Below are 12,437 nucleotides of genomic sequence, written 5' to 3'. Positions count from 1 at the left end.
TGACCCCCCAAAAGCCCCTTTCCATCCCCTTTATCCACCCCTGACCCCCCCAAATCCCTCCCTGAGCCCCAAAGCACCTCCCAAATGATCCTCCCCATCCCCTTAATCCAACCCTAACCCTCAAAGCCCACCCCATCCCCTTAATCCAGCCCTAATCCCCCTTCCCATCCCCATAATCCATCCCTAATCCCCCCAAAGAACCCCCAAAAGCCCCTTCCCATCCCCTTAATCTATCCCTAACCCACCAAAGCCCACCCCTATCCCCTTAATCCATCCCTAATCCCCTCAGAGGCCTCCCAAAAACCTCTTCCCATCCCCTTAATCCATCCCTAATCCCCCCCAAAAGCCCCTTCCCATCCCCTTAATCCACCCCTAAACCCCCCAAACCCCTCCGTGACCCCCCAAGGCCCCCCCCAAAAGCTCCTTCCCATCCCTAATCCCCCCAAAGCCCCCCCAAATCCCCTTCCTATCCCCTTAATCCATCCCTAATCCCCCCAAAAGCCCCTTCCCATCCTCTTAATCCTTCCCTAACCCCCAAGAACCCTTCCATGACCCCCCAAGCCCCCCCCAAAAGCCCCTTCCCATCCCTAATCCTCCCAAAGCCCCCCCGAAAAGCCCCTTCCCACCCCCTTAATCCACCCCTAACCCCCCCCAAACCCCGCCAAACCCCCCCAAAAGCCCCTTCCCCACCCCCCGCCCCCCCCCCGAGCCCCCCCAGCCCCGCACCGAGCACGGCGTGCTGGTCGTGGGACTCCTCGAGCTCCTTGAGGCACTCCCCCAGCATGTCCCACAGCTCGTCCAGGCACAGCTGCTCGCTCAGCAGGGGCAGCTCCGGGGGGGGCCGCTCATCCCGCTCCCCCCCCTGCGACCCCTCCGAACCTGGGGGGGGGTTTAGGGTTAGGGGTGGGGGACACACACACAGGGTCACAGCCCCACGGCGCCGCCGACCCCTTCCGCGCACCCAGTAGGGACTGGGAGCAGGCCGGTTCCCCCCAAGTGGGGCAAACTGGGAGGGGAACCAGTTTAAAGTGGTGGTGGGGGGGAACTGGCTTGAACTGGGGAGGGGGCTCACTCACCCACGGAGGGGGCGTCCTGGGGGGCGGGCGAGGGCTGGTCCACGTCCATGGGCGACTCGTCGCGGCGGGGAGCGCCGTCCGCCGGCCCGGCCTCCGACTGGTGGGGGGGGGACAGGGGTGGGGGGGTTAGGGGGGGCCCCCAGGGACCCTGCGCCACCCCCAGCCCCCCCCCCACCAACCCCCAAACCGGTGTAGGGGGATGTGCAGGATGGGGATGGGGAGAGGAGGAGGGGATGGGGAGGAAGGGGAGGAGGTTGGTGGCGGCGTGGGGAGGAGGAGGAGGAGGAGGGAAGATGGGGATGAAGAGGAGGAGGGAGGAAGGCTGGGGGAGAGGAGGAAGAGAGGAGGCAGTGGAAGAAAAAAACGGAGGAGGAGGTTGAGGATGAGGAGGGAGGAAGGTTGTGGGGTGAACGGGGAAGGGGAGAAGCAAGAGAAGAGGCAGCAGGGGAAGGGAGTGGAGGAAGAGGAGGTTGAGGACGAAGAGGGAGGAAGGGTGGGGGAGAGGAGGAAGAGAGGAGGCAGCGGAGGAAGGAAATGAAGGAAGAGGGGGGTTGAGGATGAAGAGGGAGGAAGGTTGTGGGGTGAATGGGGAAGGGGAGAAGCAGGAGAGGAGGCAGCGCAGGAGTGGGAAGGAGCAGGAGGAAAGGATGAGGCTGGAAGAAGAGGAGGAAAGGAAGGAGCGTGGCGAGGAGGAGGAGGAGGATGAAGAGGGAGGAAGGCCACGGGGGGAACGGGGTAAGGAAGGAGAAGCAAGAGAGGAAGGCAGCACAGGAAGGGAAGGGAGGAGACGGAGGATGAAGGAGAGGACGAAGAGGCAGCGCGGGAAGGGAACGGAGGACGCGACGGAGGAGGAGGAGGAGGAGGAGGAGGAGGAGGAGGAGGAGGAGGAGGAGGAGGAGGAGGAAGAGGAGGCTGAAGGGGGAGGATGCGGGGGGCGAGGCCGTGCTAACCGTGTCTGCCTGCTGCTGCCTCCGGGCCCTCTGGCCCTCACGTACCATTTGTATGATGGCGTCGGCCTCGGCCTCCAGCTGCCGGACGGCGGCCTGGATGCTGCCAGCCGCCCCGAGGCCCCCGGCACCTGCGAGGACAGGGCGTCAGCCTCCCCAAAATTTGGGTCCGCGGGGGGGGAGGACGGAGGGGAACAAAAAAAAAAAGGGGGGGGGGGGTTTCCCAGCACCGTTGCGTCCTCCCCCCCGCCCAGGTCCTTACCCAGGCGCCCGGCTTGCTTGGCTTTCTTGTGCGCGCGGCGGGTGTCGTCGCGGAGCTGGATGATGACCTGCAGGACGCGGAGGAAGAAGCGCTGCGTGGAGGTCTTGGAGGTGAGCACCGACATGGAGGGCAGCTGCAGCTCCCGCCCGCCCAGCGCCCGCTTCTGCGAGGCCACGATCACCACGCTCTCCGCCGTGTCGAAGCTGGGGGGGGGGGGGGGTCGGCAGGCGTTAGAGGGGGGTGGGGGGCGGTGGGAGGGAGAAGGGGTGTCAGTAGGGGCGAGGGTTAACAGCAGGGGCGAGAGTTAACAGGAGTTGTATCAGTAGGGACACGAGTTAACAGGAGTTAGATCAGTGGGGACAAGAGTTAACAGGAGGGAAAAGTCGTATCAGTAGGGCCAAGAGTTAACAGGAAGAGCCACAAGTTGTATCAGTAGGGACACGAGTTAACAGGAGGGGAAAGTTACATCAGTAGGGCCAAGAGTTAACAGGAGGGCCAGGAATTAATGGCATGAACAAGAGTTATCAGTAGGGACGAGAGTTAACAGGAGGGGAAAGTTACATCAGTAGGGCCAAGAGTTAACAGGAGGGCCAGGAATTAATGGCATGAACAAGAGTTATCAGTAGGGACGAGAGTTAACAGGAGGGGAAAGTTACATCAGTAGGGACAAGAGTTAACAGTAGGACAAGGAATTAATGGCATGAAAGGAGTTATCAGTAGGGCCAAGAGTTAACAGGAGGGGAAAGTTACATCAGTAGGGACAGAAGTCAACAGGAGGAGGAAGTTTCATCAGTAGGGACAAGAGTTAACAGGAGGTTTTATCAGTAGGGCCAGGAGCTAACAGGCTGGGGGGATGCAGAGACCACCAGAGGCAGCTCGGGGACCCCGGGGGGGGGCCGCGGGGGCCGCTCACCGGCTCTGCATCTTCCCCTTGAGCTTGGCGCTGGGGGGCTGCTCGTCGGGGAGCCCCTCGGGGGACGGGGCCTCGCTCTGCGCCCGCCGCTGCTGCTCCAGGTTGTACTCCCGCAGCTCCGCCAGCAGCGTGCCTGGTGAAGGGGGGGGGGGGGGACATGTCAGCGGGACCCCCGCGACCCCCCCGGGGTTCCCCGCGGCGGCGGGACCCTCACCGATCTGCCGGCAGAGGGTGGCACCCAGCTGGCGGGCGCCGCTGAGCAGGAGGCGCAGGACGGTGTCGCGGGTGCCGGGGTCGCCCCGCGAGAGCTGCAGGAGGACGTTGGCCGCGTCCTCCAGGCCTTCCTCCGAGCACGAGTGCGACGTCAGCACCTTGGGGGCAAAGAGGAGGCGTTGGGTGCGACAAAAGGAGGCGGTGAGGGCAGAAAAGGGGGCGTCGAGGCCGGAAAAGGGGGCGTCGAGGGCAGAGAAAGGGAGGCGTCGAGGGCACAGAAAGGGAGGCGTTGAGGGCAGAGAAAGGGAGGCGTCGAGGCCGGAAAAAGGGAGGCATCCAAGCAAAAAAAGGAGGCGTCGAGGCCAAGAAAAAGGAGGCGTCGAGGCCGGAAAAAGGGAGGCATCCAAGTAAAAAAAGGAGGCGTCGAGGCCAAGAAAGGGACGCATCAAGGCCAAAAAAAAGGAGGCGTCGAGGCCAAAAAAAAAGGAGGCGTCGAGGCCAAAAAAAAAGGAGGCGTCGAGGCCAAAAAAAAAGGAGGCGTCGAGGCCAAGAAAAAGGAGGCGTCGAGGCCAAGAAAAAGGAGGCGTCGAGGCCAAGAAAAAGGAGGCGTCGAGGCCAAAACAAGGAGGCGTCGAGGCCAAAACAAGGAGGTGTCGAGGTCAAGGAAAAGGAGGCGTCGAGGCCGGAAAAAGGGAGGCATCCAAGTAAAAAAAGGAGGCGTCGAGGCCAAGAAAGGGACGCATCAAGGCCAAAAAAAAGGAGGCGTCGAGGCCAAAAAAAAAGGAGGCGTCGAGGCCAAAAAAAAAGGAGGCGTCGAGGCCAAAAAAAAAGGAGGCGTCGAGGCCAAGAAAAAGGAGGCGTCGAGGCCGGAAAAAGGGAGGCATCCAAGTAAAAAAAGGAGGCGTCGAGGCCAAGAAAGGGACGCATCAAGGCCAAAAAAAAGGAGGCGTCGAGGCCAAAAAAAAAGGAGGCGTCGAGGCCAAAAAAAAAGGAGGCGTCGAGGCCAAAAAAAAAGGAGGCGTCGAGGCCAAAAAAAAAGGAGGCGTCGAGGCCAAGAAAAAGGAGGCGTCGAGGCCAAGAAAAAGGAGGCGTCGAGGCCAAGAAAAAGGAGGCGTCGAGGCCAAGAAAAAGGAGGCGTCGAGGCCAAAACAAGGAGGCGTCGAGGCCAAAACAAGGAGGCGTCGAGGCCAAAACAAGGAGGCGTCGAGGTCAAGGAAAAGGAGGCGTCGAGGCCAAAAAAAAAGGAGGCGTCGAGGCCGAAAAAAGGAGGCATCGAGGCCAGAAAAGGGGGCATTGGGGACGCCCCCAGCCCCGTGCCCCCCCTCTTGTCCCGCCCCGTAAGCCCCCAGCCCCCCCAGCTCACCTCCACCGACAGCTGCAGCTGGCTCTCGGTCAGTCCCGTGGCCGCCATGCGGGGGTCCGGGCTGCCCCCGCCGCCCCCCTCGCCCCCCTTGGCCGGGGACTTGGCGCTCTTGGTGGGAGCTGGGGACAGACGGGGTGGCCGCGATCACGCCCTGTCCCCGTTTGTGTCCCCTTCTTCATCTCCACCCTGCTTCCATCTCCCCATCCCAATACCTGTCCCCATCTCCATCCCTTTTCTCTCCCCATCCCTTTTCCCTCCCCATCCCCTTTTTCCCCTCTCCCCATCCCCATTTCCCTTTCCCCCCATCCCTTTTCCCCTTTCCCATTTCCCTCCCCCCATTCCCCTCTCCCCGTCCCCTTTTACCCCCTCCCCATCCCCTTTTTTCCCTTTCCCTGCCCCGTTCCTATCTCCTTGTCCCCATTTCCCTCTCCCCATTCCCTTTTTCCCCTCTCCCCATCCCATTTTCCCTTTCCCCGTCCCCATTCCCATTTCCTTGTCCCCATTTCCCTCTCTCGATCCCCATTCCCTTCTCCCCGTCCCCTTTTCCTCTCTCCCTGCCCTATTCCCATCTCCTTGTCCCCATCCCCTTTTCCCCTCTCCCCATCCACTTTTTTCCCTTTCCCCGTCCCCGTTCCCCTTTCCCCGTCCCCATTCCCCTCTCCCCATCCCTTTTTACCCCCTCCCCGTCCCCTTTTTTCCCTTTCCCTGCCCCGTTCCCATCTCCTTGTCCCCATTTCCCTCTCCCTGTCCCCATTCCCCTCTCCCCATCCCCTTTTACCCCCTTCCCCATCTCCTTTTTTCCCTTTCCCCGTCCCCATTCCCCTCTCCCCCTTTTTACCCCCTCCCCATCCCTTTTTACCCCCTCCCCGTCCCCTTTTTTCCCTTTCCCTGCCCCGTTCCCATCTCCTTGTCCCCATTTCCCTCTCCCTGTCCCCATTCCCCTCTCCCCATCCCCTTTTACCCCCTTCCCCATCTCCTTTTTTCCCTTTCCCCGTCCCCATTCCCCTCTCCCCCTTTTTACCCCCTCCCCATCTCCTTTTTTCCCTTTCCTTGTCCCCACTTCCCTCTCCCTGTCCCCGTTCCCATCTCCCCGTCCCCTTTTTCCCCTCTCCCCATCCCCATTCCCATTTCCTTGTCCCCATTTCCCTCTCCCCATCCCCTTTTTCCCTCTCCCCCTATTTCCCTCTCCCCGTCCCCATTCCCCTCTCCCCGTCCCTTTTTCCCTTTCCCTGCCCCATTCCCATCTCCTTGTCCCCACTCCCCTCTCCCCGTCCCCATTCCCCTCTCCCCATCCCCTTTTACCCCCTCCCCATCCCCTTTTCCCTTTCCCTGCCCCATTCCCCTCTCCCCATCCCCTTTTACCCCCTCCCCGTCCCTGTTCTCATCTCCTTGTCCCCATTCCCCTCTCCCCATCCCCACTCCCATCTCCCCATCTCCGTTCCCCTCTCCCCACCCCATTCCCCTCTCCCCATCCCCTTTTTTCCCTTTCCCCGTCCCCGTTCCCCTCTCCCTGTCCCCTTTTACCCCCTCCCCACCCCATTCCCCTCTCCCCATCCCCTTTTACCCCCTCCCCACCCCGTCCCCCCCTCCCCACCCCGCTCCCCTCTCCCCCACAACTCACCGGCCGCTGCACCGCCGCCGCCGCCCGCCGCCGTCCCACCGCTCGCCACGGCCGCCCCGGCCGCCGCCCCGGCCGGCGTCACCGCGGGCGGGCTGGGGGCACCGGGGGGACCACCCCCGGCAGCGGCAGCGGCGCCGGCCCCGGTTGCGGGGGGGGCGGCCGCCCCTTCTCCCCCTTTCCCCCCCTCGGGGAGGGCGATGGAGATGAGGGAGAGGAGGCGCAGGAGCTTTTCGGTGAGGAGGGCGCTGCGGCGGATGACGCCGTGGGACAACATGTTCATCAGCTGCCCCAGGGGGGACGCCTCCAGCCCCAACCCCAAAGCTTCCCCCTCGGGACCCCCGGCGCCCGGCCCCGCTTTTGCCGAGCCTTTGCCTTTGCGGCTGACGTTCATGTTGTCCAGCTTGACCAGGAGGTCCCAAAAATCGGTGGAGAGCCCCCCCGGCCCGGCGGCGGAGGCGGTGGCGGTAGCGGTAACGGTTTGGGGGGCGCCCCCCGACGGGCAAGGGCTGCCCCCGGTTTTGGGGCCGGTGCCCCCGCCGCCACCGCCGCCGCCGCGGTCCCGCTCGCCGTCGCTCGCCGCTTCCCGGCCCCGCTGCTGGGTGAAGTGGCTGGGGAAGACCTGGAGGAAAAGAGGGGAAAAAAAAAGTTACAAAAAGGACAAATGAAAAATCGAACCCCCGCCACGTGCAGCTGGGGGCCCCCAGGTGGCTCCCCAATATGGCCCGGTGCACCCCAATGGGGTCTGGTGCACCCCAAGGTGGTCCAGAGCACCCCAAATCCCCTCAAACTCCGACAAGGAGCACCCAAACACCCCCAAGATGTCCTCCAGAGCACCCCAAATTCCCCTAAGGTCTAACCAGGAGCACCCAAACACCCCCAAGACGTCCTCCAGAGCACCCCAAATCCCCCTGAGCTCTGATTAGGATCACCCCAACACTCCCAAAACGGGCTCCTGAGCACCCCAAGGTGGTCCAGGGCACCCCAAATCCCCTCAAACTCCAACAAGGAGCACCCAAACACCCCCAAGACGTGCTCCAGAGCACCCCGAGGTCCTCCAGAGCACCCCGAGACCCCCTGAGCTCTAACAATAAGCACCCAAACACCCCCAGGACATGCTCTGGAGCACCCCAAGGTCCTGCAGAGCACCCTGAGGTCCTCCGGAGCACCCCAAATCCCCCTAAGCTCTAAGAATAAGCACCCAAACACCCCCAAGACATGTTCTGGAGCACCCCAAGGTCCTCCAGAGCACCCCAAATCCCCCAACACTCCAACAAGGAGCACCCTAACGCCCCCAAGACATGCTCCAGAGCACCCCAAGGTATTCCAGAGCACCCCAATTCCCCCCAAAGTCCACCCGAACACTCCCAAGACATGCTCCAGAGAACCCCAATATGCTCCAAAGCACCCGAAAGCCCCCGAGTTCCAATCGAGGGCACCCAAACACCCCCAAGACATCCTCCAGAGCACCCCGAGGTCCTCCAGAGCACCCCAAGACCCCCTGAGCTCTAAGAGTAAGCACCCAAACACCCCCAGGACATGCTCTGGAGCACCCCAAGGTCCTCCAGAGCACCCCGAATCCCCCCAAGGTCCAACGAGGAGCACCCGAACACTCCCAAGACATGCTCCAGAGAACCCCAATATGCTCCAAAGCACCCGAAAGCCCCCGACTTCCGATCAGGAGCACCCAAACGTCCCCAAGACGTCCTCCAGAGCCTCCTAAATCCCCCCAAGCTCCAACAAGGAGCATCCAAACACCCCCAAGTTGTGCTCCAGAGCACCCCGAGGTCCTCCAGAGCACCCCGAGACCCCCTGAGCTCTATGAATAAGCACCCAAACACCCCCAAGACGTCATCCAGAGCACCCCAAATCCCCCCAGCTCACCTTGGCCAGCTGGATGAGGGTGTCGAGGACGTGGCGGCAGACGACGGGGGCGGCCTGGGGGTGGATGTGGACGGCGGAGCCGGCGGCGGCAGCGTGCTTCTCCGTGTGCTTCCTCCCGGGAGCCCGCTGGATCTGGAAGATGTTGGTTCGGCACCCGAGGGCGGCGTCCATGGACACGGAAAGCCAGGAGAGCTGCCCGGAGCTTCGAGCTTCGACCCGGTGCAATAAATCGAGGGCTCGAGGCTCGGTCGCGCCGGTTCGGGCTCCGGCACGTCGCTGAGGCCGTTGTTCTTCGGGGGCCGGGGGGGCGCGGGGGGCTTCGAGGCAGAGCTCGCTCTCGCTGCTGCGCTGGAGGATGGAGAGGAGGCTGCGCACCACCCAGCCCCGGGTGGGCGCGTGGTAGCAGAGGTTGCGGAGGACGCGGTGGAGCCGGCTGGTGTTCAGCTTGGGCTCGTCCACGAAGAGCAGCACCAGGAGGCACGAGAGGGCTTCGTGGTCCAGCAGCAGCCGGCCCCGGAGGCGAAGGAGGCTGTCCACGCTGCTCCCCGAGGGTCTGCGGGGGGGAGAAATTGGTGGGGGGAGCGCCCCAAAAGCTCGTGTTGCTCCCCAAAAGCTTGGAAAGATCCCCAAAAGCTCATGCTGCTCCCCCAAAAGCTTCAGAAGATCCCCAAAAGCTTGGGAAGATCCCCAAAAGCTCGTGTTGCTCCCCCAAAAGCTTGGGAAGATCCCCAAAAGCTCATGCTGCTCCCCCAAAAGCTTGGGAAAATCCCCCAAAAGTTTTGGTCGCCTCCCCCCAGAACGTCGTGGGGCTCCCCAGCTGCTCAGGAGGTTCCTCGGGAGCTCGGGGGGCTCCCTAAATACTTGTGGGGCCCCCCAGAAGCTTAGGGAGCTCCAAAGGACCTTGGGGAACTCCCCAGATGCTCGTGGGGCTCCCCAGAACCTCGCGAGGCTCTCCCAAACCTTGCGGGGGGCCCCCCCCCGAACTCCCCGTGGGGCTGGGTTCCCCCCCCGTGCACGTACCTGCTGTGGCTGCTGCTGCCCCCCATGTGGAAGGTGCCGCCCCGCTGCACGGCCAGGCGGGTGTACTGCACCCCCCGGTTCCCGCTCAGCCGGCTGGTGAAGGCTGCGGAGACAGCGGCGTTACGGGGGCGCGGGGTCGGGGGGGTACAGCGTCTGGGGGCGTGGGGTTTCGGGGTCCGAGGGGCTTGGGGGGGGTGGGAGAGGAAATACGGGGGTGTCGGGAGAGGAGAAGGGACGAGAAAAAGAGAATTGGGGTGTCAGGAGAGAACGGAGGATGTCGGGAGAGGATTTGGGGTGCTAGGAGAGGATCTGGGGTGCGGAGAGGGAACAGAAGATGTCAGGAGAGGATCTGGGGTGTTAGGAGAGAATGGAGAGATGTTAGGAGAAGATTTGGGGTGCTGAGAGGGAACGGAGGATGTCAGGAGAGGATTTGGGGTGCTGAGAGGGAACAGAGGATGTCAGGAGAGGATTTAGGGTGCTAGGAGAGGATGGAGGGACATCAGGAGAGGATTTGGGGTGCCGAGAGGGAACGGAGGACGTCAGGAGAGGATTTGGGGTGCTAGGAGAGGATGGAGGACGTCAGGAGAGGATGAGGAGCACCAGGAGTGAGCGACAGGGGCTAGAAGAACATCAAGGCTGCCACGAGGAGACGGAGGACGGCGGGAAGGCATTTGGGGGGCCAGAGGAGGCCGGGGAACATCGTGAGAGGGAGGAAGGCGTCACGAGAAGACGAAGGCTGTTGGTAGATGGTGGGGGAGGCCGGGAGAGGCCAAGGGACGTTGCATGGCCTTGGGAGGTCAGGATGAGGAAAGGGCAAGGATGGGAGACGGGAGGAGGCCGGGATGGAAGGGAGGAGGCCGGGACGGAGGCCGGGACGGAGGGGAGGAGGCCGAGATGGAAGGGAGGAGGCCGGGACGGGTTGAGGCCGCGCCGCGCTCCTCACCGGGGCTGCGGAGGATGGCGGAGAGCGCGGAGGTGCTGGAGTGGCCAAAGAGGCGCTCGTGCATGAGCTGCCGCTGGCGGGCCTCCTGCTCGCGCCGCAGGGCCTGGGCCTCGGCGGCGATGTCGGGCGGCATGACGGCCAGCACGCTGTCCTCCATGTCCTCCAGCACCGAGCGCCGCAGCTCCGAGGGCAGCGTCTGGATGAAGGTCACCGGGTCCATGGGGGCGTCCGAGCTCGTCGCCTGCGCCAGCTCCCGCCGCTGCTGCTCCGCCCGCTGCTGCGCCAGCACCTGCCACGCCCGCCGGGTTAGCCACGCCCAGAGGCCACGCCCACACGAGCCACACCCCCGATAAACCACACCCCCCACCCCATGTAACGCCCCCCATCCTGTTACAGGCTCTGGGAATGAAGGGGTTAACCCCCCACAATGGGCAGCAAGCCCCGCCCCCTGCCAGGCCACACCCATTTCAGATAAACCACGCCCACTGATAAACCACACCCCCCAATGCAGAGGCCCCGCCCCCTCAGCACCCCACCCAATACCAAGTGTCCCAGCCAGGCCCCGCCCCCAGAGAGACTCCACCCCCCAAGGGTGCTGGCCACACCCACTTTAACCACACCCACTTTGGCCCCACCCCCTGATTTGGCCCCGCCCCCAAGAACACCCCACCCTCCTACAGCCTAATGCAGCCTTTTAGCCCCACCCCCTCCCCAGGCCCCGCCCCTAAACCACCACACCCCCACTTGGCCCCGCCCACTCCATACACCCCGCCCCCAAACACCTAACCCATTAAACCCCGCCCACTTTTAGGCCCCACCCAATCACAGACCACACCCCTACAACCCACAGGTTACCCCCCACCACTCCACAAGCCCCGCCTACTCCACAAGCCCCGCCCATCACCCAACACACCAAGCCACGCCCACTTTCTTAGGCTCCACCCCCACCGCAATAACCCACAGCTTAAGCCCCACCCCTGCCCAAAGCCCCTCCCATTGAGGCCCCTCCCATTGAGGCCCCTCCCATTGAGGCCCCTCCCATTGAGGCCCCTCCCATTGAGGCCCCTCCCATTGAGGCCCCTCCCATTGAGGCCCCTCCCATTGAGGCCCCTCCCATTGAGGCCCCTCCCATTGAGGCCCCTCCCATTGAGGCCCCTCCCATTGAGGCCCCTCCCATTGAGGCCCCTCCCATTGAGGCCCCTCCCATTGAGGCCCCTCCCATTGAGGCCCCTCCCATTGAGGCCCCTCCCATTGAGGCCCCTCCCATTGAGGCCCCGCCCCCTCCCCCCAGGCCCCACCCACCTCCTCCTGGATGGCCGGGGGCAGGGCGGCCAGGAACTCGGGGCTGACCTCGGTGAGGCCGGGATTGGCCACCACCGGGGGGGCGGGGCTAGGGGTGGGCGGGGCCCGGGCGGGGGGGCGGATCCCCAGCTGGTTCTGCAGCACCTCCCGGCGGATGTCGTCCGGCAGCGCCGCCAGGAACGAGGGGTCCACGCCCTCGGGGAGGCTGATCCCTGCCGGGGGGACACGGGGGGGACACGGTGGGGACCCCCCCACAATGGGGTCACGTGGGGGTGGGGGCTTCCCCCCCCCCGTGGTGCTGGGGAGGGGGGTAAGCCCTTGGGGACATAGGGACACCGCTATGGGATGTGGGGGATATAGGGAGGGATTTGGGGACACGGGGATGGGTGCCCAACAGGGGACACGGGGAGGGACTTGGGGACACGAACCCTATAGGGGACATGGGGACATGGATCCCCTATGGGACATGGGGAAGGACTTGGGGACACGGGGATGCATACCCCATAGGGGACACGGGCACGTGTATAGCATAGGGAACATGGGGACAGGGGGAGGGACTTGGGGACATGAACCCTATAGGGGACACGGATCCCCTATGGGACATGGGGAAGGACTTGGGGACACGGGGACGTGTACCCCATAGGGGACATGGGGAGGGACAGGGGGACGTGTACCCCATAGGGGACATGGGGAGGGACACGGGGACGTGTACCCCATAATGGACATGGGGACACGGGGAGGGACTTGAGGACACGAACCCTATAGGGGACATGGGGACACGGATCCCCTATGGGATGTAGGGACAGGGGGAGGGACTTGGGGACATGGATCCCCTATGGGACATGGGGACGTGTACCCCATAATGGACACGGGGAGGGACTGGGGGACATTGGGAC

The 12,437-nt window shown here is 63.8% G+C and overlaps 1 protein-coding gene across 1 annotated transcript in view; it reads right to left on the bottom strand.

The window, feature by feature from the left end:
* LOC310891841 (E3 ubiquitin-protein ligase HUWE1-like) overlaps positions 1-12,437 on the bottom strand; it is a gene marked incomplete at its 5' end in the record, with an annotated part of 44,589 nt that overhangs the window by 6,540 nt on the left and 25,612 nt on the right. The window contains 12 exons of the mRNA XM_083854069.1: positions 727-879; positions 1,077-1,173; positions 2,072-2,154; positions 2,286-2,488; positions 3,199-3,331; positions 3,413-3,569; positions 4,775-4,893; positions 6,396-7,014; positions 8,277-8,829; positions 9,297-9,399; positions 10,240-10,528; positions 11,542-11,753. Coding sequence (XP_083710195.1) covers positions 727-879; positions 1,077-1,173; positions 2,072-2,154; positions 2,286-2,488; positions 3,199-3,331; positions 3,413-3,569; positions 4,775-4,893; positions 6,396-7,014; positions 8,277-8,829; positions 9,297-9,399; positions 10,240-10,528; positions 11,542-11,753 — 2,721 coding nt within the window. The remainder of the gene's footprint in view (positions 1-726; positions 880-1,076; positions 1,174-2,071; positions 2,155-2,285; positions 2,489-3,198; positions 3,332-3,412; positions 3,570-4,774; positions 4,894-6,395; positions 7,015-8,276; positions 8,830-9,296; positions 9,400-10,239; positions 10,529-11,541; positions 11,754-12,437) is intronic.

The sequence above is a fragment of the Anser anser genome (assembly GCF_964211835.1).
Source record: "Anser anser genome assembly, contig: HAP1_SCAFFOLD_364, whole genome shotgun sequence".
In the NCBI taxonomy this organism is placed as follows: Eukaryota; Metazoa; Chordata; class Aves; order Anseriformes; family Anatidae; genus Anser; species Anser anser.
The sequence above is the reverse complement of the archived record's forward strand: the minus strand, read 5'-3'. Positions and strand labels throughout refer to the sequence as shown.